We start from the raw sequence: 25,040 nt of genomic DNA, 5'->3' as shown, positions 1-25,040 counted from the left end.
ACTCGACCCAGAGATTTTGCCATTGGGCAGCAAGTATCCATAATCTGCCAGTGTTTGTCCGTCTCTCCTCGTAGATTATGAGGAGAAATGCGATGGGACGAATGCATATACATGGATGATGAGCAGACAGAGGGAGAGCAAAGGAGGGGATCAAGTTGTGGCGCGCCATGGACGGTCCAATCCGTCCGGGTGTTGATCCAGTTGGCCAATTTGATCAAGATCCCTGACGCCGCCTTGATCGTAGGCTGAGGGTAATCTTCATGTTGTCTAGCATCTGTTTGCTTTGCTTTCCTTTCCTTTGCCGTTGTCCTGTCCGTCGTTGGCGACAGCAGGAAGTTGTGGAAAATACTATGTAAGGGAAAGACGGGAGCCCCATTGTTTTGGATTATTTGGCGTTGACGATCCTCAGGCCCTTGCTCCAAGTTAGAAGCGAGAAGGAGCTCCTCATGGACGGCAGTTGTTACTGATTCATGGAAAGAGCTCCTCAGAGCCCAGGGCACGGTAAGGCAGGTACGTACCGACTCACCAATTAATTGCAACTGCAACTGCAACTGCAACTGTATGTAATTGAAATTGAAATTGAAATTGAAATTGCCTATCCGAGGTACAAGTAGTCTACCTTCCATGTCAGGTACCTACTGACCTCCCCGGCTGGACTCTAAACTCACTAGGAAATCTAGGCGTCAAAGGATATGCCCCTGTAACAAGTTTGCAGGAACATACATGTTGAAAAACGAGGCCTTCCAAGTGGGAAGATCATGACTAGAAAGAATGGCGTCGAAATCTAGCCCTAGCACAGAGCAAAGCATCCGGCATCTCATGACAGGAGCATCATGCCGGGCATGACATCGATATCGTATCCTAAACGCCCGGTGAAAGAAACCGCATACAAGTGGCCAATGTTGACCAATCGCTCTCGAGTTTGCTCTGATGCTCTTCATGAGCACTGCGTTTGGTCAATGGTTGCTAAGCAAGCGCAGCCAGGGGTCTGTCAATCAATCATCAACGGCCGAGGGATATTCCCTGTTCTCTTTGTCCGTCCTTTAGGCGCCATTCCATCTACCCCTTGCACTTGGTGCCCAGTTGACTTGAGTGCTGATGAGATCTCATCAGTGCTGCAGCTGCCCGTCCTGCACTAGGTAGGCAGGTAAGTAATGATGACTGCGTATGCGGATGTGTTCGAATTACATTTTTTTAGTGTTGCTTTTTTCCCTCCCGTTTCCGGCCACAATATTAATAACAGTAACATCAATCCATCTCAGCATTGACTTTACCGCTGACGATTTGCTTTTACATCGCGGGATCGACCTTATCTAGTGCTTGACGAGCCGTGCCGTGTATTCATTTATGCCCGTGCTAGCCATGTAACCAATTTACCCGTACATACATACATACAATACAACCTTGCTGCTCATCTTTTCTGACAAGATCATGCTTGAGCTAGGAGGAAAAGAAAAAAAACGTTCATTCAGCAAAGATCAAGAGACAGAGAGAGACTCTCTCTCTCTTTCTCTCTCCTTCCCTGTACTGCAGCCACTCTACCGGCTGTTGTATGACCTACCTACCTATGGTTACGGGTACTATAGCTCCCCTACCATACCCATATCCATGGCTACGACCTTGTCCTCATCAACATTGGATGGATGGATGGATGTAGTGTATGTACATTGGCTGTGGAGATCACCTTTCGCCTAACAGAACTGTTGTTGGTCGTTCTTCTCTTCCCTGCTGCTGATGAGTCCCCTGGCCCTTCACTTCCCACTAACCCTCTTCAAAACTGGTGTGGGCTTCGGGACGTTATTCTCGCCAAAGAGGCTTACGCTCTCCGCCTTTCACAACGAGTTTCTAGGCGCCGCCATGATCAGAACTCATTATGTACTTATCTCGGCTCGGGTGGACTCTCCGACTCTACTGCACATAGTACATACCTATGAAGTAGGCTAGCGAGGGGGCAGAGCGGAACGGAGCGTGTTATGGAGCCCAAGGTAATATACTGCGATGCGACAGTAGGTACGTACCTATACACTGCACATGACTACCTACCTCTATTACTACTACTAAAAGGTTACAGAGGTATCAATCTAGTAGATACCTTGCGATACGAAGCTGTGCAATATAGAGCATTACCACTTTTGATATTGTCAAGCCGCATCACCCAACCTTGGCAAAACTGGAGAGATGTGTTTCAAATCTCACTCACTCACACTTGGTCACTTGCACAGGGAAGAAAAAACCTTCTTTCACTATGGGTACATGACATGATGGACCAAAACAGGGAAAGCCCTAAACCACCCTGGGAAAAGGCAATGTGCCCTCTCGTCCCTTTAAGCGCCTTGATGCAAAGACCAAGACCAAAGCGCAACCTGATTCGCAAGTGTGTACCCCTGGCCCTGCATCCCACGCTTCTGCTGGGAAATCCGGCCGCAGATCAAGAGGCCCTCGGTTATGCAGGTCGAACCTATGCATCCCGTTGCTTATTGACATCAGATGGTGGCGTCTTGAAGCTCTTGCATGCCGTATCGTCAAGAATATTAAACCCGTCAGAATAATTAAAAACAGCTAGTGCCAAACTACCTATCTATTCATCCAATATATCAACATTTGCCTGTACTCTTAATCTTGTGTCGGAGATAATCTCATGATGTTATCTGTCACAATGCATAGACCTCAAAAATTTCTCCTCCTGTCGTAGTGTGTGTGTTGCCTGAACCTGGCACGAGTTTCTTCTTGGAAATATCTCCGCTCGGTCAAAACTTCTTTCAGCCGCGCGGATAGTTAAGTGATTACCAATATCATCGCGATGAGACGCAGCAACACACGACCAGAGTCAGACTGCCGCCTTTGCTGGTGAAACAATGCATGTTCTTTTTTCACGAGTTGATTGTAATTCTCCCTTACAGCCGGCTGATAACCAATTACCAAATCTCTTTCTTCTGCTAGAGTAGTTTGCGCTAAAATATCAACAACGATGCGTTGCTTTTTGTTTCATCCCGGCCACCAACCCGGAAACAGAATTTCGTGTGAATTCCGTCCCGTCCGTAGTTACTCCGTCTTGCTCTCCATCGTCATCTTAAAATCGTGTCCGCCCCTTGCTCATTGTCGTTGACCTAACACTCTGGCCCCCTGTTCTAAACCCATCAGGCTGTCTGTGAGTAGGCACGCCACTTCTGAACTCCCCCGGAAACTTGCGCCGATCATTATCGTGCCTGGCTGAGCCAGGTGGATACTTGTTGTCAGCCAGACGTGCTTGTAGCCGTGCATCCAGTGTCAGCCCTGTCCTTATTGACTCTATTGCAATCGATATCCCCCTGGTCCTCGCGGTTTCTTCCTCTCTATCCTCTTGAGCCACTCGGAGCTAAACCAGAGTCGCATACTGGAGGGTGGTCGACTGTGCCATGGCTTGTGGTAACACCTTGATGCGAAAGCGGCAGTCCAAGCAATCTAGTTCACCAAGCTTCTCGCGTTGCCGTGGGATCGCCCCCTTCAATCTCCGCAAGTTATCTTTTCATCGCTTGACAATTGTTACTGTTACAAGTTAGCGTTGCAGCAAGCTTAGTACAACCCGACCCCAGCAATCTAGCCCCTAACCACCAGAATGAGGTTGTGAAGAGGGACGCCATGGCCGGCCAGTGAAGCAAGATCCTGAATAGGGTAGATCGCAGACCTTGGCCGTTCCCCCCTCCTTCACAATCTGTGTCTAGGCTGCTACTGGGGTTGTGAGTTGGTTTCGGGGGTTCCGGTTCAACCTACCAACATCCTCGTCACTTAATTCATGGGACAAGCCAACACGTTGAGGCTGATGCTTGACAGACTTGCCGTAAACGATGGCTGTCTTGAAAACCTCCGTGATACTTCGATGAATGGCGTTACACTACACATCAAACCAATTAGTAATCCAGAGCTCTTCATAAATGTGAAGGGGCGAGAATATGGAGGAAATGGGTAGGCCTACGAAATCCTCAACGGTGCAGCGCGAGGCTCGGAGCACGACAGGTTGAGAGTAATCTGGCTGCTTGCCCTTGGGCTTTGTGTACACTCGCACAAGGCTGAGCTTGTCCCACATAGCCTCCATCAGCTCGTCAATGTTCCATCCATGCTCAGAGCTGATGGGAACAGCGTTGGGGATACGGTAAAGAAGATCAAGCTCCTCAATGCTGATCGAATCAATTTTGTTTAGGCAGTAAACAACGGGAATGTAACTATCATGTCAAAACGTTAGCGAACCAAGGTTCACATCTGACCAAAGATGTAGGTCTGTGTGTCGATTTTGGCAGTCATACCTTCGACTCTTGGCCTCGAGGACGTCGATCAGGTCGTCGACAGTAGCGTCGCAGCGAATTGTAATATCCGCCGAGTTAATACGGTACTCGCTCATAACAGCTTTGATTTCGCCATGGTCGATATGGGTCAAGGGTACGGTGTTGGTGATATTAAGACCACCCTTGTCCTTCTTCTTGAAGGTGATGTTGGGTGGCTCCTTGTTGATGCGGATTCCAAAGCCCTCGAGTTCCGCCTCAATCACCCGCTTATCCGTCAAAGGCTTGTTCACATCCAACACAATGAAGATCAGATGGCAAGTCTTGGCCACAGCAATGACTTGTCGACCTCGGCCACGACCATCCTTGGCACCTTCAATAATACCGGGAAGATCAATAATCTGCAAGGGAGCGCCTAGAGAATGCGAGTCAGCCACGGCAATGTTTGACGCGTGAGGAAACCGTTGACAAGTTGAATCGGGCATCAAGATCAAGCGCCCTGTATGAAGCAGGTTGCCACATCTGACCGGTAAAGTGGAGGAGGAGGGGATATCACATAAGACTAACCATTGTAGACCACTTGACCAGGCACAGAGGTAAGGGTGGTGAATTCATATGCGGCAGCCTCCGAATGCTGTCCGGTCAGTTTGCTCATGAGCGTACTCTTGCCTACTGAAGGGAAGCCGATGAAGCCAATACTGGCAACACCTGTCCTGGCCACATCGAAACCAGCACCGCCGCCACCTCCTCCACCGCTGGGAGTTAACAGCTCGCGCTTGAGCTTGGCCAACTTGGCCTTGAGCTGACCCAGATGGTAGGACGTCGCCTTGTTCTTCTGGGTTTTGGCCATCTAGTTACACACGTTAGAGCCAGTCCCCGTGGTCGACGAAACAAAAGGTGCCCCCATTATGACTCGTCGGCTATCTTCGTCTCCTAAAGCGTCGGGTAGAAGGGTTCGTTTGAGTTATCACATACTTCGGCCTCAATATCTTTGATCTGGTGGGGGGACTGGGGTTAGCAAACTTGTTCCAGGTGCAGTCTGATGGTGGGAGCGGCCACGAACCTTGTCCACCGTGGTCGCCATGATTGCGGTTTCCTTTTCAGAAGCGGCTTAGATTCGATATTCGGTCGTTGTCTGGCCTCAGATCTCGGGTTCGTCGCCCAATTCGTGATCAAGGCACTTCTGGTGATAAATTGTAAAGAAAGCGTAAATGCGTGAGTGGGAGTCGTCAAATGGTGGGGTAGAATTTTATGTGGCCCATAAAACTTTGACGTCAGCCAAAATATTCTTTCACGGCCAATCAAAATGTGTTTAAGAGTCGCCTTCAAGACACGAAGTAACAAGGTAAGGTACTATAGTCATGATATAATTTCTTGTTTTTCATATTTCGTAATTTGTTATATACAGCCTCTCAAACACAGTGAGCTGAATATCTCTCACCAGCAGGACTGCCTGCCCATCAGTCCCTGCTGCTTCTCTACGACATCATATGTAGTCATGCTTCAGCATAAAACAATCGCCCATCATCTTGCGTAATCTTTCCGAGGTAGCCATCTCATCATCCGCTAGCGGTCCAGATAAATCTTCCATCCAACTCTACAATCATGCCCATCGAGTATTCCACAAACCTGTATTGTATGCCGATCCAATCATCGTGAGTGAACACTGGTAGTTCACGGACTACTATTCCCGCTTGTTGATAAAAGCAATAAGCCATTCCGTAGCCCTAGTCTGTATCTGCGCCGCCCATGATCGTTATGCTAACAAAGAAAACTGAAAGCAATAATAAAACAAGGTATGTTCGATCGTCATGTCGAACTCATCCGATTCAGTGCGAGGTTCCATTCGTCTTTCCATTGATGCCGTTGGTCAATGTCTCGTGGCCTGCTGATGATATTGGCAAGCTCTCAATTGTCGATCCGGGCGTCAAAGCCTTGAATGTGCCGTTGACACCGTGTCCCCCTGACACCATCGATTTTTGACTGATTGGAGAAGAATGGATGCCATTGACCAGTGGGCTGAGGTGGCCGTTGATGAGATGCTCTAGACCTTGTTCCAAACAAAGCCGCGCATAGTCAGGATCATCTGGGAATACTTGCACCAGTCCGCGTCGTGGCACCTTCTTATCGGGGAAAGGAGTGCTACTTGTCTGTGCTAGCTGAGGCATATCCTCACCCACCAGTGTTCCGTTGACATAGTATTTGCAGCGTGGAGCGAGTCCATGATAGCGGGCCGCATCCGGATCTTGCTTCCACTTCTGGCACGTACCCCAACCCCACTGCATACTTTGTGCCTCCGACTCCAGAAGCTCACGGTATTCGACCGCAAGCTGGGTGGTGCGGAGATGTGGGATGTTGGAGACGGTGTACATTAGGTCAGACAACTGTGTCGTGTTAGCTTCAAAAAATCCTTGGTCCATTCTGATGCTCTGGAGTAATTACCTTGACAAAAAACATGTCCATGTTGCGGAACTTCTCCCAAGCCTCTTCTCTTAGTCGTTGCTTCGTATGAAAACACAGCTCAGAGGGATCCTCGTCACCGTAGTATTCTGGCAGTTGGCGGCCAAGATCCCAAACTTTGTCGTCCACGAGAGAGTAGAGACGCCACTCTACGCGCCAAAGGGACATCTTGGCTAGTTGGCTAACAGGAGCGCGTTCCCAGGCCGTGTCTGAGAGTTTGTCAGTCATCACCTTAGCATATACAGCCATTGAACTTACATCTTGAGAGCTCTAGATCCTTCTCGCCCAGAAGCAGAGCCACATGAGTGTTGAGCACCCATTGTTCGCGACCCTCGGGCGTTCCGTTGGCTTCTCGTCGGATTGTATCGTATCGGCATCCTTGAATGCGTTTGAACTTGTCTGCAAGAACTGGGAGCTTGGGGTTTGGACATGTATCAAGCCATCGTAGAAGAGGAGGTAGTCTGCCAAGGCGGATCCGTTCCTGCTCTTCACGGAATCGTCGTTGTTCGGCTTCACGTGCAGCACGCTTACGCTCTTGATCTTCACGATGCGCACGTTCTCGCCGCTCACGTTCTTTCCGCTCCTCTTCCTCACGTTGACGGCGAGCTTCTTCTGCTGCCTCTCGCTCGAGCTGTTCGCGGTGCAGTCTCTCCTCTTCTTCGCGCTGCCTCTGCTCTTCCTCTTCCCTTTTCTTTTTCTCCACTTCAACTCGTCGCTTCTCTTCCTCTTCCTGTCGCGCCTTTTCCTCAACTTCGCGTCGCTGTTTCTCATCTTCCTCTCGGCGTTGGCGTTCTTGCTCGTCTTTGCGCTTGCGCTCAGCCTCGCGATCTTCCTGTTCCTTCTGCAATCTCTCTTTCTCTGCTGACTCCTCCTTCCGCTTCTTCTCATCTTCCTCTGCTTTCTTTCGGACCTCTTCTTCCTCAGCTTCAGCCCGTTTGCGTTCCTCTTCCTTCTTGCGTGTCATCTCCTTCTTTCGAAACTCTTCCTTCTTGGCTGTCTCTGCTTCGAGTTGTCGTTGCTTTTCTTGCTCGGCATCTTTGGCCTCCCTAGCTTCTTTGGCTCGAGCTGCTTGCAGTTCTGACTCCGACACAGCCTTAATAGAATCAGCATCTCTCATCTCCACATCAGTATCCTCTGACTTGACATGGATTTGCCTTTCAGCACTGCTGGCACGATCGATATCAGCACGATGGGAGTTGGCGCGCCTTTCGCGTCTATCATCATCGTGCTTCTTGTGTGTTGACTTAGCTGCTGTCTTGGAGGAGTCTTGGAGATTGTTGGATTTACGAGATCTCTCATCTGAGGACAAAGCTTGTTTCTGACGTTTCTCTTTCGTTTCGCCTTCCAGACGCCGACGTTTAGAGGGAATTTCACTGTCATCTTTATCGCCATTACTTGGTCGATCAGGTGTGATGCTAGCACGGTGCCTTTTAGTTGATCCGTCACCAGACACCGACAAACGGTCCCGAGATTCGTCCCTTTTGAGGGCCTTAGTTCGATCGTGGTACTTCTCCGACAGTTTCTCAACCCTGTTCTTGTCGTGTTTATCATGCTTGTCTGCCGGTTCCTCGTGTTTGGACTCGTGGGGGCTTGTCGGGGGGTCTTTGAAAGACGAAGCATTCGATGCCATGCTGGCGCGTCGTTGTCGCTCGCGTTCTCCTCGAAGTTCGCCTTTAGATACAAGTTTCCTCCTAGGTTTGACAGTTTCGCCTTCAGAGGATACACCAGCAGCGTCCGAGTCGGCATGCTTGGCCTTGAGTTGCTTGTGAGAAATCGTTGGAGACACTTCGCGATCGGATACATTGATGGGTGGGATACGGTCTTCTTTTCGAGGTCGTCCTGGGCCACGCTTTAAGTTTTCATCTCCCTGATTTGTGATAGAGTTGGATCGTCGTTTTTCTCTTGGGCTTGTGAGTTTAGAGGCGGCGGATTTCTTCTTTGGTTCAGGGCTGGAGAGATTTCGTTTATGCTGTCGGGTCTCTTCCTTGTCTTTTGTTTCCACGCGCCGCGCGCGCTTGGCTTCTCGCTCTTCACGATCGCCGCGTTCTTGATCTCGTTCGCGTCGACTTGGTGATTTTGTCCTGGCCGGATCCTTATGGCTTCTCTTATATTCGTCGTAGGCATTCTTTAGCATGTGCTCTTCGTCTTTCCAATTCGGGCCTGCACGCTGTCGAGCGATTTCGTAGTATGTTTCGCCCTTGTACCTCCTAGTAGGGTCGAATCCGGCCTGCTCTAACAGCAACTCGACCACTTTAATGTTTTCCTGGCCAATCGCTGCGAGTATCGGCGTCGCAAACTCTGGTTGAGCATTGTAGACAGGTCGCGGGTCGGGATTAGCGCCCCCAAGACCCAGGAGTAACTGAATAACCAGATCATGTCCACCTCGTGCTGCAGCAACCATAGACTCGGGGTCGTTGAATCCCTCCTTCACTTGTAAAATGCGGGCAACAGTTTCTTCATCTCCTCGTCCCGCAGCCTGCCGGAGTGTCTTTTCGTCGAGGGGCATGTATAAGAGATCGTTTCGTGTCTTTGTTGCGCGTACGGTTCCCGTTCTCCGACCAGATCCAGAGTTGGTGGCAGGCGACCGACGTGGGCTATCTGGCGCGTGCGAGTCCCTGGCGTCCTGATCTTGGTGCGAGTGGTGTTCTTCCGAAGTGCGCCTTCGATCCCCCACTCGCTTCCTCGCTGCCATGAGAGCAGCTTTGATCTCGTCCGCGTTATCCGTGTCCTCACTCACACGGTCGATGGGCTCCTCGCCGTTGACGTTTGCTTTTCGGGGGTTGACACCGGCTTCCAGCAATAGCTTGACAACGCCTAGATGACCGTTATCGACTGCGTCCAGCAGTGGTGTGTCTTTGTCGTAATTAACACAATCCAAATTGCATCCAGCATCGATCAAAAGTTTAACGATATCTTCGCAGCCATTAATAGCTGCAATTTGAAGTGGCGTATTTCCGGCGTAGTCGGCAACATTTAAGTCCTCGGGTCTTTCGGTCAGGCGTGTTTTAGCTCCCTCATATTCGCCTCGTGCGCAAGCGCGGGCCAAGAAAGTTTGGCCATGAGCATCGAGATGCTTTTTATGAGGGGCCATTCTTGCGGGGGATGCATTTGTATCGATGGCGGGCGTTGCCAGGCTACGAAGTTTAGAGCTGCGAGGGTGGGGGCTGCCACTGGCAGAAGAATCGTCGGAGTGCCAGTCAGTCGAGTGCAGTGGGGGTGGCAGGCGCCGCTTCTTCTGGCCAAAACCGTTGGACGTGTAAGAAGGTAGTTGTGATGAAGCACTTCGTCGGTGTGTTCGAGACTGTGGGGAAATAGATCGGGTTTGCGAATCATGTTGCGTCTTTGCCGAGAAAGGCTTGTGCTCTTTTGGCAGGCGAGTCGAATCGATGCTTACACTGGTTGTTCGTTGTCGCCTGATTTTGCGACCCTCCCCCTCGTCGTCGGACTCAACTTTGAGGCTTTTCCGCTTGTTAGGCACAGAAGCTTCACTCGGTTTTGGCTTTTTGACAAGTAACTTGCGAGGGATCAGAGGGTTGGGTTCAGAATCCGAAGACGAGTGCGTGTCTTCAACAAACCGGCGACGCTGCGGTTGCCGATGATGCGGCGGTGACGCGGGCGCAGAGCTCAAGCCGCTCGAGGCAGCCGCATCTTTCCCTCGTGACAGTTTCTCGCGTTCGAGATGAGCAGGCGTGCGCTTATTCTTAACTGGGTCGCCACGGGCGTGGATAGATGATGCCTGCTTTTCAAGCTCCAGGGGGCGGTAACCAGCAGCCTTGATGGAAGACTTGGAATTATCGCCGTCACCGTCACTTTTGTCCTCCTGCCTCACCTTTCGAGCTTTTGACGGGGAATGGCCATCTTTGCCTGGCAGTACGATGGTTTCTGCGTCAGAATCGCGGTCTTCGGAAGCATCTTGATCGACTACAGATGAAGGATTCGCGTTCCGACGGGCATCTTTGTCTTTGTCCTTGCCAGTGGGCTCGGAAGGTTTTGAGCTTACTGGCGGTGGTGTCGACCTCGATATTTCGGGTTTCGATTCAGGCCGCTGATGAGGGGAGTCGCCAGCAGGCCTCGTCTGGTCGGACTGGGCAGCATTCTGCGCATCCATGACATTTACCTGCGAGGACGACTAGCGACTACCACCATTCTGGTGATGACTATCAAAGCTGAGGATGGCTGGCGATAAACTCGCGCGGTTGTTGATGCGTATGCCTTAAACCTAGAACTGAATTTTGAAATGAATTGAGTTGGATGCAACGGGCGGGCGCGACAATGAGGCAGCGAAAGAACACGGGCGCAGTCAAAAGACACGCACGAAGCAGATGCAGAGAAAAACACCAAAGGCTATGCGCGATGACAGAATTTATTCGAGAAGTCGAATGAGGAGACGATGGCGTCGACTATTGTTGTATGTGGATAATGGGAGACGATGAGAATGTTGGGTTCTGGACTGAAGGTAGAGTAGAATTGGAATTGAAAGTGGAGGCTTATTGGCGACGGAGGACCGATACTGGATGGGGACGTAAACCTTGTTTTAGGTAGAGTTACGTTGTGGTATCCGTGGATGTCCGTAGGTAGGTAGATAGGTATTGGGAAACGGTCTAATGAATAATACGGCGTGTTTACCCAGAGACAGGAGTGAGGGCAACCGCTAAGTAAGACAGATGAGACGAGGCGAGGCGAGGCGAGAGCGAGATTGACTGAGAACGAAAGTGGAAGAGAGAGAGAAAGGCAAAGCCTGGGCAATAGAAGCCAGGCCCCGGGCTCCAAGGAAGGATCTCATTGGCCCCATCATGTCGTTCATTCGTACTGTCTTTTAGTCCGTCCGGGTAGAAAAACTAGGGCGAGTAAGATACGGTCACACATAGAGGCTATGACCGTACTTTCAAGCCAATCAAAGGCGAAAGTCGATAGGCTTCAATTTGAGCATAAAAGAAAAAGAAGGGGTTGTTTTGGAGCGTGTGACATGAATATTGAGTCTGTGCGTGTATGCAAAGTACTTGAACATTTACAGAGCATAACTAAAGCATAAAAGGCGGGCTCTGACCAGATACTGCTTATATTGTCCATAGGTGCTAGGCACTAAGGTCTATGGTTTCCATCCATGTTGTTGACCTGGCCTTCCAGTGGAGTTCAATGGGTACCTACCTAATATGCCGGGCAGTTCTCCATACCTTAGTATGTATGTAGTTCTGACTCTCTGACCTTGGGGGGCAAACCCACTGAAGCCTATCCGTACTTGCGTTAGCGATAGTCATTTAGTGGGCTTAGGTCGCTGGCAGTTCTTGACCCCCTGTTACTTAGGCACTTGAAGATGACACCTTGATCCATCCAAGTTGTCTCTGATTGGATCAAACGTGCAAGTTTTAAAGATAATCAGTTCATAGCACGATACATAGTAGGTAGGTAACTCCCATAGACGACATTGCTAGTATAACGACTTCAAGGAACTGTTTATCTACCAGGAAAGAAACCAACTCCCCAGGTCAATTAGACTTTGCCTCACACCAGTCCTGGCTTGTTATTACCCCCATATTTATGTCGTCGGGACCAGGATTTGGTTGTCCAGCCTTCTTCAAAATTGGAGGTAGCCACTAACAATTCTCGAGTTTCTCCACTTAGTCACCTAACAATTCCATAACTGCTGATCTTAGCTAAATCACCAACCATTATCAAACTCCTAATGTGTGAAATTAATCACATCACGACTAATACGGATAGTCCCAGTCCACACATATTGTACACACACACATGTGCTTTCACATCTGCTGCCCAACAAAAGCAAGTTCATGATGGAGACATCACAGTCTGCCTCGTCTAGTGGTGATGGGAGCCACACCCTGCTTCCTGAGTCGCTACAAGATGCTCGCATCGCCTCTTTACCCCAGACCGCGTATTATATACCCAACTTTATCTCCGAAGAAGAAGAGCAAATGATGCTGGATAAAGTGCGTCCTTAGATATCACAACAACAAGTTCGTCGCTGAAGTCTGTCTCTAGATATCCAGCGCTCCTAAGCCGAAATGGAAACAGCTGACAAAGCGACGTCTTCAAACATGGCCTTCAGACCTTGTCAACAACAAATTACTTGATGCGCCTCTTCCCGTATGGCTTCAGGATCCCGTCATATCGCGTCTGTTGTCACTTCGTACCAAAGATTCGGAACCAGGCCATGTCTTTTCTGAGAGCCCACACCACAAACCAAACCACGTTCTAATCAACGAATATCCACCTGGCATTGGTATCATGCCGCATAAGTTGAGTAAACATCAAGTGATATACATTATACTTTTTCATGCTCATCCTACATAGGATGGTGCCACGTATTGGCCCGTAGTGTGCACAGTGAGCCTTGGTGCCAGCTTGTGTCTGAACCTGCATCGCAGCAAGGACGACGGCGCCCTTGACCATGTGCCTGCTTGGAGAATTCTTCAGGAGCCTCGTAGCTTGCTCATCACTGCTGATCAGCTGTACACCGACTATCTACACGGTATTTCCGATACCGAAGAGGATGTCGACCTTGGTGCGAATACTGTTGCGAACTGGGATCTCCTTGGTTCACCCGCTGCATTCGCCAGTGGCAAGAATGTCCGTCAAACCCGCACAAGTCTGACATATCGGGATGTTCTTCAGGTGTCCAAAGTCGGAAGCAAGCTCGGCTTGTTCATGAAGCGTTGAAGCCTGTTGCTTCAAGCTAGTAGACAGGCGGGATCATGAGCCACCGCCCAGCGACCTTGTCTGCGCCAAATTTCTGCTCATACCATACCCTGGTACCCTTTGCCGTGGCGCCCAGATTCACAGCCACAAACATGACAGCGCTCAATATACATCTGTTGAACATCTGGCCGTGCGGTGCAGCAATCCACGCAATTGCAAGGTACACAAGGCATTCTGCAGTATAGTGTGGACAGATTATATACTTGAACCATCCCTCACTTGGGAGAGTATACTTCTTGAGGCTTGCCAAGTGTCTGTGACATTGGTTCTGCTTGAAGTAAGCCACAAAATACAATGCTAGAGCTGAAGGTAGCCGTCGTGGAATCCGGAGAGGCTGATATGCAGAATCCCAGGCTGCTAAAATGGCGCCTGCAACTTGTCAGCTTCTACCGTAGCCAGGTGTGAATATCGAAAACGTACTGGAACCCTCGACCCAGACCGCAAGGCTCATTGCAATGTAATACGAAAGACCAAGTGCCCAATGAATAAACCACATAGGTGATGGCCCTGGCTTGAACATAAGCAAACTCTCGCAAAGCCTTCTCGAACCCTGTAACGCCATGAGCAACCATGCCACGAAAGCTTGCTCCAGGGTCATGGACGGTCCACCAGCTCGACTCTGCCACGTCGCAATGTTTCTCAGTACATGACCTTTAGTGAGGTACTGCCACGCCCAGAAACCCGACAGGGCCACCGAAACAATGTAGAAGTGCAAGAACCATGAATGGGGCACTTGCCCATACTCTGTCAAATTCTTCATAAATGAACTCAAAGGCACAAGAGCTTTCTGCCTGTTTACTTCTTGCTCCTCTCCGTGTCTTGCATCTTTGGGTCTTCGAGCGCCGTAGTCCATGAGAGCGCTGCGAACATCTTGTGGGAGGGCTTGGATACCAAGGACGATGGCCGTAGAAAGGGCGAAGAAAGTCTGGCACCATTGGGCTGGTGTCAAAATCGACATCAGATCAATAGATTGGTGTATCAATCCCTCCATGGTCCTCCCTAGCTTCAGTGATTTTGAGATTTTACGTTGTCGGTTAAGAGAAAGGAGAACAATTGGCTGTTCACAATAAGGAAGCACATGTTTTATCCAATGACCAGGACTGGCGCGTTCTGCACAGTGCCAATAACGCATTGCTTAAGTAAAGTCTATAACAAATACAGATATATCAACATGTTGCAACAAGACAGACTTCGATTCATAGCAGAATGTCAGGGCAAGCCCAACATGTTTAGAAACGACCTATAAGACCCGTAAATATATACATGTAAATATGAGTTGCATTATCAAACCGCAGTCTTCCATGAGACTTCTTGTCATGGTTCAAAGTTGGTCGTTAGGAACATGATAATGATGCAGAGATAACTAACATAGGTGAGATTAGCAAATGAACAGTTCATTGGCAACTCACGCATATAATGAAGCTCATGCATGCCTATTGAAGTACTAACAAAAAGGCACACATTTATGAGGTGGTCGGATATAGACTTCAACACAATAAATTGGTAGGTTGACACAAACTACCCTACAGCACCGTCTGAGATATCGCGAGTCAACTGTGGATACGCGTATGGAGTATACCTTTTAACTACGGATACATCATCTCATGATGAAATAACTAGTGTTCAACAATAGAATATATAAAGATTGTGTTGTGTCAATAGCAGAAAATGGAAACCATTAGAAACGAGAAGTTGGCATTCAGCGGGTGGCAGCATTCACAATTCATATTGTACGTGGAACATTCAAGTATCAAAACAAAACAGCTTCTCTTTAGCGAATGACAGCCTGACTGGTAAAAGATAACCAAGCGAGTGTGTGTAAATACAAAAACACCAACCAATTTGATAGCACAAACCTGACCCTACACCCGAAGTCCATACACCAACCAATCCCTAACATATCTATCCAAATTCCAAACCCAAACACCTTGACAAGTTTTGATTGCTAACCTCGCAAATTTCAGGTTTTTGGAAACAAATTCTTAGACACCAGTGCCAAAGGTCTGGCAACGGTTGCTGTAGTAGACGTTTTTGTTCTCAAGAAGGCAGTCGGTGTACTGGATGCCACACTTGGTCTGAGCAGTCTGCCACTGAACATTGCCGAAAAGGTTGAAGAAGCGGGGCTCAATGCCGGACTTCTCAAGGGCACGCTTGTGGAAATGGGAGTGCGAGCGCTTGTCAAAGTAGTTGTTACCTTCGCTGCGGGTATTGAGCTTCTTGCAGCTCTGAACATAGGTATTGACACAAGAGTTGTACTGGGTCTTGCAGGCATCGGCACAGGCGCTGGATTGCTGGTTGCGGGAGTAAGAAGAGCAAGAGTTGGAGTTTGTATCGGTGTACAGCTTGAATGGGTTCTGGGAAAAGTCATTCTTCAAGTCGTTGCAGGCAACGAGAGGAAGTTCAATACCGCCGACAGGGTTGCCGGGACCGTAACCCCAGATGCGAGAGCTGGGCTGCGAGCAAATGTTGGTGGGCTGGGGAGCGCAAGATGTAGAAGCAGAAGAAGCAGTGGTGGAAGTACTAGTGGCAGCACAAGGGTAGACACTGGTAGTGGTCTTGACATTGTTGCCACCAGAGGGAGCGTTGTTATTGAAGCAGCCAGCTTTGCTGCAGGTGCGACCACGAGTGCAAGTAGAAGCGCAGTAACCCTGGACACCATCACACCACTTGGAGAAATCGAAACAGTTGAGAACTCCAGGCCAGCCGGCGTTCTGGAAGCATGAGGCAATGTTCTTAGCGCAGTTGTTGTAGGCAGTCTGGCAGCTGTTCTGGTCTTGAAAATCGGGAACAGAGGGGGCACACCAGTTACCGCACTTGTACTCGCAGGTGTTAGGAACAACGACAGTAGAAGTACACATAGCAGGACCGGTAGTGGTGGTGCAGGAGGTAGTAGTAGCAGTACTTCCAGAAGGAGGGTTAGGACCATTGGTGGTGCTTGAAGGAGGGTTGGGACCATTGGTGGTGCTTGAAGGAGGGTTGGGACCATTGGTGGTGCTTGAGGAAGAGCCAGGTCCTTTGCTGGTGCTTGAGGGAGGAGGGTAAGGCCCGTTGTTCGTGGTAGTGCTGGTAACAGTGCTCAAGGTTGTGGTAGAGCTGGAGGAGCTGGAGCTGGTAGAGCTGGAGCTGGTAGAGCTGGAGCTGGTAGAGCTGGAGCTGGTAGAGCTGGAGCTGGTAGAGCTGGAGCTGGTAGAGCTGGAGCTAGATGTGGAGGCAGAAGTGGTCGAGGTCGAAGACTGAGTGGAAGAAGAAGAGGAAGAAGAAGAGCTACCAGGGGTATAACCACAAGGTTGGAGGGACAGCAAATCGTTGGAGATATAGACACTCAGACGGCTGGGTCCACCACAGAGTAAGGTCTTGTCACCATTGCAAGGGACATTGCAGTCACCAACATCAGCCTTGACAGTATCGTTGGCCAAAACATTACCACAGTAGCACTCGCCACCGTACTCAAGACCAGCAAGAGGGAAGCCCTGGTCAGCACAAGCGGTCAGGCAGGTTGTTGGAGTCATTGTAGAGCTATCGACATCCATAGGCCAGGTTAAAGCACGACCCTTGGCGGAGTTGTCAGTGTAGCAGCCGTTAGGCTTGTAACCGACGATGGACTGGACGGTCCCAGGAAGGTTGGTGACAACGCCGCCAAGGTTGGTAGTCTTGAAAGTAGGATCCTGCCAGATGTTGAGGGCATTGTCACTGCCGCATGTCTCAGTGTTATCACCAGTGCAAGGATAAGTGCACTGATCATCAGCGAGCTGGGCGCCGCCGACAGTTGAGCCGCAGTAGCAGACACCGTAGTACTTTAGGCCAGCATAGCGGAAGCCGTTGCCCTTGCACTCGGCGACACACTTCTCAACAGTCATGTTGTACTGGTTCTGACCAGAGCGGTAGATGAGCGCACCAGCGTTGCTGCCCTGAACGCCATCCTGGAAGCATCCTGCAGCGACGTAGGGCTGAAAAGGATCGAGACAAGGCGGGTATTCGGTGTGCCATGCCTGTGCAACGCCAGCCAGGGCGAGAGTCACACCGGCGGCGACAGTTCGAAGGGAGAACATGATGTTGTTATCAAATGAAGGGATTGAGAGTTGCAGATCGAGGTTGATGTTCTTGTAAGTGAGAGTAAGAGTCGATTGCCTCGATGAGGTTGCAAACTGTCTGAATATTCAAAGAAAGTGGTACTCGAGAGTACAAACGAGAGTGTATGAGCCGAAAGAAGAGAGTGTGAGAGTAGCTGATTGCTTGAGAAGCTGCTGTTGGATGATAAGGGAAGAATGACTTTGGGATGGGAAGATGAGGTTATTTATCCTCTGTGCCCGAACCGATATCACTAAGACGGTTTGTTGTCACCCCCAACAGCTTCTGCACTTACAGCCATGCCTGCAATAAGCCCCAGGGGCCGGAAGCCCCGTCCTCGTCCACAATACCACATCGAAATGCCCATATAGTATCGGTGACCAAGAGACGCCTCCAATACCAATGGACACATTAAGTGGCGGAACTAGAGGTGCTCTGCCTAAATCGGTAACTGCAGATAGACGCCACGGAGCGTCTAACATGTACCAAGGTAGCTTGAGTATTGTAGTGTCCGGACTTCATTCAAGTTCCGCCAGATAGAGACTTGTTCGACCAAGCCTAGTGAGGTAATGGCCTTTTCTCGTTAGGCTGGTGGGGAGTATGAGACGGACAGAACCTGGTTTGTACATTGGCCTTGGCTGTTGGTACTAGCTGAACGGGCGAGGCATCTGGAGGCTTGAGACGTTTGTATTGACACGAGAGTATGAGTGGAACAAAGTTCAAAGATGAAGTTCCAAACACGTGGAGACGCCAAGGGTCCAGACGTGCCCGATGGCGGTCGGCTTTTGGAGTAGATCCAAAGATGTCCGAGGCTTCTGCAGGTCTCCCGTGTGTCCCTGCAGAAGCGGGTACATGTACACTGCAAGAGAGCCAGATCATAGCAGAGCACTAGGAAAACGAGCCGAGTTTGAGAGCCGAGTTTGAGAGCCGAGTTTGAGAACCAGTGCTAGCATTGTTGACCTTACCACAGATACGAAGTTGGGATGCGCTCAAACAAAGTGAAAATGCAGTATCTTTCGTATCCTTTAGACCATGCTAGTGATATATCAGTGGAAATTTCTCTTTCGATGGCCTCGAGAAGAGTATATGCTTCCAGTTCCTGTGAGGACAGTGTCTATGACACAAGTTCGCATGGTTATATTCAAAATTCTTGGGTAGTCCAGATGGCCCCGATCGGATCCAAAGAACCATTACCAATCCCAAGCAATTGATATCGCGAATCATGGACCCGCATGACTTTGCTCAGTCGACTCTTGAGCTGTGGACTTAGCACTTGCTGGCGTCCTGTTGTTTGCTGGCCGTTGGTCGTCGATCTACTAGCACAGCAAAACTCCTCGACATCCCCAGTCTTGTCCTATCAAGAAGGAGAAAGATCCGGTGCCAATCATCGGAAAGCCCATGCCGTGAGAACCTAGACGGCTGATGATCGGTCTGGCCGGTCTCATTCGTCGCCGGATTTGGTCAAGATTGGACAAATAATGGAGGAAACTTTTGTTCATGAATTTGTTTGGGTTTTCAGCCACCAGGGGATTTATAACCAAACCATTCCCGTTATAGAAGATTGGAGATAAAATTGCCATTCTGTTGTGCTGCATAGATGAAGCTGCGGTCAAGAGATGAGGTTACTTACCTATGATAGTCAGTGCGCACGTGACACTTACACGGACACTTACTTATACGGACACCATCATACTAGGTACCCACGGTCAATGAACCGTCTCAAGGCGCGAGAACAGATCGTTAAACCTGGAACGACTCAGCAGTCTGAAGCTCATTCAAATAGTGCTTACCATTGTGCGAAAGAGTTTGTCAGGTTCGATCTTGTCCGCCTGGGATCGGCAACACAAAGGGAAGCATAACGCCGCATCATGGAAGTGCCACTACTGGCTTCAGTAGCTTGGTCAGTCTGACCTCATGCAAGGAAATCTGATCATACTTAAACTATGTCTCCATTAGCATGGGTCTCGTCAAAGAGCTTGCAGTTTCAAGAATGAACCGTTGAAGACTTGAGGTTCACTAAAGATGCCGAGGATCCAGGAACCAAACTCTGATTGTATGTATACCAGTACAACGTCAACCGCAACGGATTGCTGCGGTGGGTGCTATATTGCAGAACATTGGTGTTAGAACTCCTCGACTGGTCTTGTCGGCAGCATCGAGGCTGATCGATGGGACTACCGTAAGCTCAAGCTCGGACTATTTGATTTTCTTCAGTACCTAGATAGGTAGAGTATACCTGCTATCAGCTCCATCAAACCGGAACATTACGCAACACTTTAATCCATCTGACTCACAAAATCTGGCATTTGTAATTCGTAAGCCTAGCCAAGCCTATAGCTGCCAAACAGAACACTCCATGTCATGACACTATTCAGCGACTCACTGCCTACGTACTTGTCAGGGCAAGAAATCGCCTAAATTTACCAGTTGGCTTTTAGGCTCAAATCTGGCAGCCACAAAAGCCGTGATAAAACCTCGACCAGGCACAAGGAATGCAAACTAATAGACAACTGGTCTAGCCAGGTCGTGGCACTTGGTTTCTTCCTAAAGAGTCGCAACATGTCATTATTTGCTTTTCTACCTCAAAATCCTAACCTATTCCTGAATAACTATAAACTTTGATTCGCAATCAAGAAACGGTTGTAATGGTGCTCGTGTGCTTAGTCGCTTGTATTGATTCATAAGGACTACTACTACTTTTCCTACATGGAAGCAAACCTTTTAACGCCATGAGTCGCAAATGTCATCCTTAACCACTTATTTGCCCCTCATGTGAGGAGGAACCCACTTGCCAGCTGTTCGTGATGCAGGCTGAGATTCCGCCGCAGGAGCTGGAGACGGCTTTCGATCGTCCTCAGCACGGCCAGAGCCGCTTCGGTCCATAGGTGGCGCACCACCCCTGGGCGCGAAGCGAGGTGGAGGAGTGGAAGATCCAGTATCGGCTCCGCTACCACCGGCCGCCTGTTTAGCAGCCTCACGCTCTCGCCAACTGGGCTTGTTGCCAGCAAGGGCGATTCTGGGGGGACCACCGGCAGATGGTCGGTCATTAGAATCGGACCTTTCGACAGGAGGTGCTTCACCACCCTCACGATTAGCCTCACGCTCTCTCCACTTGCCAGCGCCGAACACAGGTCTCTTGGCTTCGGAGGACTCTGTGCGCTCTGGTCCACGAGAGAAGCCAGCAGAGGCCTGAGCCTTCTCGGCCTTGCGGCGCGCCAGTGCTTCGTCCTCGCGTCGTTGCTGAAGGGCGGCCTTCTCCAGTGTCTCTTGACGCTCCTTCTCTCGCTGCTCTTTGAGCTTAGCAAGCTCCTCCTTGCGAGCCTCATCACGGATGCGCTGCTCCTCCTTCTCACGGGCAGCGCGCTCTTCAGCCTCCCGAAGCTCACGCTCTTTCTCCTCACGCTCACGCTTCTCACGGAGACGTCGGTCGCGGACCTCCTTCTTACGTTGAGTGATCTGCTTCTCAAGCTCTCGCTCGGCGTCGCGGCGACGCTTCTCGAACTCGTCACGGCGGCGCTCATGCAGGGAGTCACGGAACTTCTCGTACTGAGGTACCAGTCGGCTGAGTCGGTGCTTAAGCTCAACGCTCTCCTTATGCTTGAGCTCAGCTTCCTCAAGCTTCTGGGCCTTCATTTGATCGTAGATCTTGCGGTCTTCCTCAACTTGCTTGGCATAATCCTCGGACAGCTTCTTGGATTCCTCCTTACGGAAAGCACGTTCAAGATGATCGAGGCGCTTACCGGTGATGCGGAGACGCTCGTTAACATCGTTCTTCTCACGCTCCAACTGAGCAAGCTTCATAGCACGTAAGCGGTTGCTGTCAAGGTTATCAAGGTCCTCCAGATCGATATCGATAGCCTTATCACCCATCTTGAGATCAGCGATCTGTTTCTTGAGCTCCTCCTTACGGACACGGTCACGCTCGGCCTTGAGTCGCTTGGCCTCGCGCTCCTTTTGCTCATTTTGAAGTCGCAGATCCTCAGCCTCCTGCAGAGCCTGCTCGCGAAGTCTCTTCTGACGGGCATTCTCCTTCTCCTTCTTGGCCTGAATCTCAGAAGCAACTTCCTTGCGCTTCTGGATGAGGTCCTTTCGTGAGAGAATGGCAAGATGCTCCTCTTCGGCCCCAGCCTTAGCACGAGCGAGGGCAGCCTCGCGAGCCTCGACACGGCTCTTGTTAAAGTTGGGATCAACGTAGTGGCATGTGGTGTAGAGAGACTTGGCGAGACGGGTAAGCTGCGAGCGGACGATCTCAGAGGGGGTGCTCTGAAGACGCTGAACGGTGCCAGTCTCGGACTCAGCAGAGCCAGCAGAAGATCCACCGTGACTAGCCTTGGAGGAAGAGAAGACATCGTTGTCGAAGCTCAAGACGCCAGTGGCGTGGGCCATGCGGACGGAGAGATCACCCTTCTTGTTACCGTTCATGATGAACTTCTCGATAGTGCCACGGGTAACCTGGTAAGGCTCAGGGAACTGGGCCAGGCTCTCAACAAAAGAAAGGTCAACAGTCTCGTAGACTTGAGAGAGCTGCTGGAACAGGCGAGTAAGGATAACCTGCTGGAGAGGGAGGATATATTTCTCCATCTCAGAGTCGGCGCCAATCTTGGTCAGAATGGGGGAGATCTTCTTGCAAATGGAGAGAGGGTGGAAGTCAACCTCGAGAATTTCGTAGAGCTCACGAATCTCAGGACGAGCACGCTGAAGCAGAGACTTGGACAGAGCATCACGGAAGAGTCTGGCACGAGTAGGGGCTTGAGACATGCCAAGAAGGTGAGTCAGTCGAGAGTTCTTGTTCTTTCTGGCTTCGTCGAAATCAACCATGGCACCGCGAGATCGGCTGGTGCTGATAACGGGGATGGCCAGAGCGGAAAGCACGACAAAAGAGGCAGCCTTCTGGAGCTCGGCGTCGGATACAGGTGGGTTATCAGACTTCTTGCCCTGGCCGCTGGCGACCAGAATAGAGGACTGGCGGAGGAGAGTGTAGTACTTGGACCAAGCAGCGGCGTGGAACAGGTGGTTGCCTCCCACAAGGAAAATTCGAGTCAATTTCTCGTAGTAGTTTGCCATCATGACATTCTTAGGAGGTCGCTTGCTGAGGTTAAGAAGAGTGTGGACATCCTCAACACTGCGGAAAGCCTCCTGCCAGAGCTCGAGTTCAACAGCGACGTTAAGCTGTTGGAAACGAGTCTCGAGATGTCGCTGCAGAGTATCGGGGTCGCTCAGGTTAATAGCGTGCATCTGAGAAGAGTACTTGGCCGCGGTCTGAACATGATTGCGGAGCAGCTCGCAAAGGCGGCGGAACTCAGTCTTGCGGGTATATTTGAGGCAGAAGTCGAATGCCTGGGTAGCGGTGCTCTGGTAAAGAATCTCGAGACGAGCGTTGTTTCGGAGGATATCGAGGACAGTTCGGTAGGCCTCCCAGAGGAACTTGAGCCAAGGGGTGACGATGGCTCGGTCAGTGCGGTCTCGGGACTGCTCGCCAGAGACGGTAGCGAGAAGGATAGACTCTGGGGTCTCGGTTGCCTCGAGATCGTCGATGTTGGAGGTGCCGGCAGTAGCATCAATGCTCTCCTGAACTTCGTCGGCCTTTTGCTGGGCGGCAGTGACCTTCTCAACGGCGAGCTCGATGAACTTCTTCAAGACCAACTGTACATGCTTGTATTAGCGCCGAAACATCTCAATAGCGATTTGCGATTAGACGCAAGTTGTAATCGATGTACGTACCTCGATGGTAGCAATATTTGTGTTTTGCGAAATATTCTTGTATTGGTATAGAGCATCCTTGGCAAGCTTGCACTTCTTCTGTTCGACGGAGAGCTCGACGAGGAGGAGCATCACGGGCTCCAGCGACATGATGGGAACATTTCGGGACCGCTTGTTGGTGATGTGCTCATGCAGCAGGGTCAAGGCAGCGGAAGCCTGACCGACACCGATGAGTTCATGGGCCCTCTTGAGAACATTCTCGGGCTTCTGGTGTGGCGGAGGAGGCTGTTGGAAAACTTGAAGTCAGCATCATGACGGATACAGTGTGGAGGAGGGGTAAGGCTTCAACGGAGATAGGGCTCGAGTCACGGCGGTGGGAACAAAGAAAGGCATTCACATACCATGCTGGGCAACCTCCTCTAGATATAACTTGACTAAGAGAGGAGAGTTGGTAACGATGATCCGAGATCGATCAGCCGGCGGGGAGAGAGAGCTGAGGAAATTCGACCGGCACTCGTGATGGTGTTGCAAGGCACCCTTCTTGTGATGAATTTTTCGTTTTTCGTGTGTGGCCGCTACAGCATGCGAGGAGGGGCTTTCACACGCTGAGTCAGCCAATGTGTAAAGTTGTGGCGGTGATAAACCGTCTGTGGCTAGTTGGGAAGGGAAGCCACAATTCTTGTCGACGGGGTGATTTAGTTGGTCGCTTTGGAGCAGCTGAGAATCCGAAACAAGCGACATTGACGTCAATTTCATCCAGGGAGCGTTTCAGCAAAGTTGATAGGTGCGCAAGTGATCTAGAAGTTCTCAAGCTATCTTGAACCTTGAGAGAAAGGCTATTATTACGTGTTCTGTACCTATCAAAGACATATCAAGCTGCTTGAGAGAGGTGTGTTGTGTAAACCCAGCTCTCTTCGAAAGAGATGGGTATCTATAGAGACTCGTAGTTTAAATAGCACGCTAATATGATTACTACTCGAGTGATTCGCAAAAGGCCTCTCTGAGCAAGATAGTTGGACGTCATTGTGTACGGCGTGAACGTGCTCCCTAATGTTTAGTTCACATACATGTATAATTCTCGTAGTCGCTGCTACGATAAGGTTTGTTGCAAATCGGATTTAAATTTACAATTTGACTCAATATTCTGAGAAGCAAGTATGATTGTTGGGACATACTACGTATTTATTATTGAAATCACCTTCAGATTTAGTAAAATGACAGGAGCAGTCGACATACGGAGCGTTATAGAAATGTGGGCGGGCATCTCTTCCGAAATTTAGGTTCGGAGATATCGAGCTAATTTATCCTCATAGCATGATTGCATATCGGTTAATTTCATGTGTCATTCAACGTAGATAACTGAGAATGACTCAGAGCACTAACCTTTGGCAACCAAGGAGAGAAGCCTCTACTTACTCTGTCTACCTAGTGGGTAGCAGAAAAAATGACCTCCCAAGTCTTAGGTTACAAAAATAAATAGTCTAAGAGCTATAGTCTAAGGAGCATAAAGTGGCCCACTAATTTCGTCTCTTATGCTTCCAGCGGCCAATTTTTCTGATAACCCGAGGTCTGTATATGTCTTGTGTCGAGAGGTCATTCAATATTTATCGTACTCATCAACAGGAGATCCTTGACAATGGCGTCAGGTGGTCCCAGCTTGGCGTTGATCAATACTGTCCACTTGGAATTAACCGAGCTTGGGATTTTGAGCCCATAAGAGAGTACGGATGCACATAACGAGCAGATGAGATGGTAACCTGGCCAGGGGTAGAACGCAGGTACATGGACCGCGGATCGTGTAAAAATGCCGAAGGCGTGCACTGGCTTGGACCACGTCGA

At 50.0% G+C, this 25,040-nt stretch overlaps 6 protein-coding genes across 6 annotated transcripts; 1 reads left to right on the top strand and 5 right to left on the bottom strand.

Annotated features, from left to right (window-relative positions):
- Positions 1-3,505: 3,505 nt before the first annotated feature.
- Positions 3,506-5,340, bottom strand: RBG1 (GTP-binding protein rbg1; the record flags this gene model as incomplete). Its single annotated transcript, XM_044855404.1, has 7 exons — positions 3,506-3,525; positions 3,751-3,871; positions 3,953-4,199; positions 4,281-4,671; positions 4,824-5,106; positions 5,232-5,252; positions 5,320-5,340. 7 exons carry the CDS (start codon positions 5,338-5,340, stop codon positions 3,506-3,508), a joined length of 1,104 nt encoding a protein of 367 aa, XP_044702717.1.
- Positions 5,341-6,085: 745 nt separating this feature from the next.
- Positions 6,086-10,824, bottom strand: FPOAC1_011016 (uncharacterized protein; the record flags this gene model as incomplete). Its single annotated transcript, XM_044855403.1, has 3 exons — positions 6,086-6,640; positions 6,699-6,925; positions 6,975-10,824. 3 exons carry the CDS (start codon positions 10,822-10,824, stop codon positions 6,086-6,088), a joined length of 4,632 nt encoding a protein of 1,543 aa, XP_044702716.1.
- Positions 10,825-12,508: 1,684 nt separating this feature from the next.
- FPOAC1_011015 (uncharacterized protein) lies at positions 12,509-13,329 on the top strand (the record flags this gene model as incomplete). The annotated part of the gene is made up of 4 exons (XM_044855402.1): positions 12,509-12,664; positions 12,717-12,989; positions 13,029-13,272; positions 13,325-13,329. 4 exons carry the CDS (start codon positions 12,509-12,511, stop codon positions 13,327-13,329), a joined length of 678 nt encoding a protein of 225 aa, XP_044702715.1.
- An 81-nt stretch (positions 13,330-13,410) lies between these two features.
- On the bottom strand, positions 13,411-14,391 carry FPOAC1_011014 (uncharacterized protein; the record flags this gene model as incomplete). The annotated part of the gene is made up of 2 exons (XM_044855401.1): positions 13,411-13,802; positions 13,854-14,391. 2 exons carry the CDS (start codon positions 14,389-14,391, stop codon positions 13,411-13,413), a joined length of 930 nt encoding a protein of 309 aa, XP_044702714.1.
- Positions 14,392-15,415: 1,024 nt separating this feature from the next.
- FPOAC1_011013 (uncharacterized protein) lies at positions 15,416-17,482 on the bottom strand (the record flags this gene model as incomplete). The annotated part of the gene is made up of 1 exon (XM_044855400.1): positions 15,416-17,482. One exon carries the CDS (start codon positions 17,480-17,482, stop codon positions 15,416-15,418), a length of 2,067 nt encoding a protein of 688 aa, XP_044702713.1.
- A 2,776-nt stretch (positions 17,483-20,258) lies between these two features.
- Positions 20,259-23,605, bottom strand: TIF32 (eukaryotic translation initiation factor 3 subunit A; the record flags this gene model as incomplete). The annotated part of the gene is made up of 3 exons (XM_044855399.1): positions 20,259-23,144; positions 23,223-23,486; positions 23,603-23,605. 3 exons carry the CDS (start codon positions 23,603-23,605, stop codon positions 20,259-20,261), a joined length of 3,153 nt encoding a protein of 1,050 aa, XP_044702712.1.
- Positions 23,606-25,040: the final 1,435 nt, after the last annotated feature.

The sequence above is a fragment of the Fusarium poae genome, chromosome 4 (assembly GCF_019609905.1).
Source record: "Fusarium poae strain DAOMC 252244 chromosome 4, whole genome shotgun sequence".
Classification (NCBI taxonomy): domain Eukaryota; kingdom Fungi; phylum Ascomycota; class Sordariomycetes; order Hypocreales; family Nectriaceae; genus Fusarium; species Fusarium poae.
Note: the sequence above shows the minus strand (reverse complement) of the source record. Positions and strands in the feature narration are given on the sequence as shown.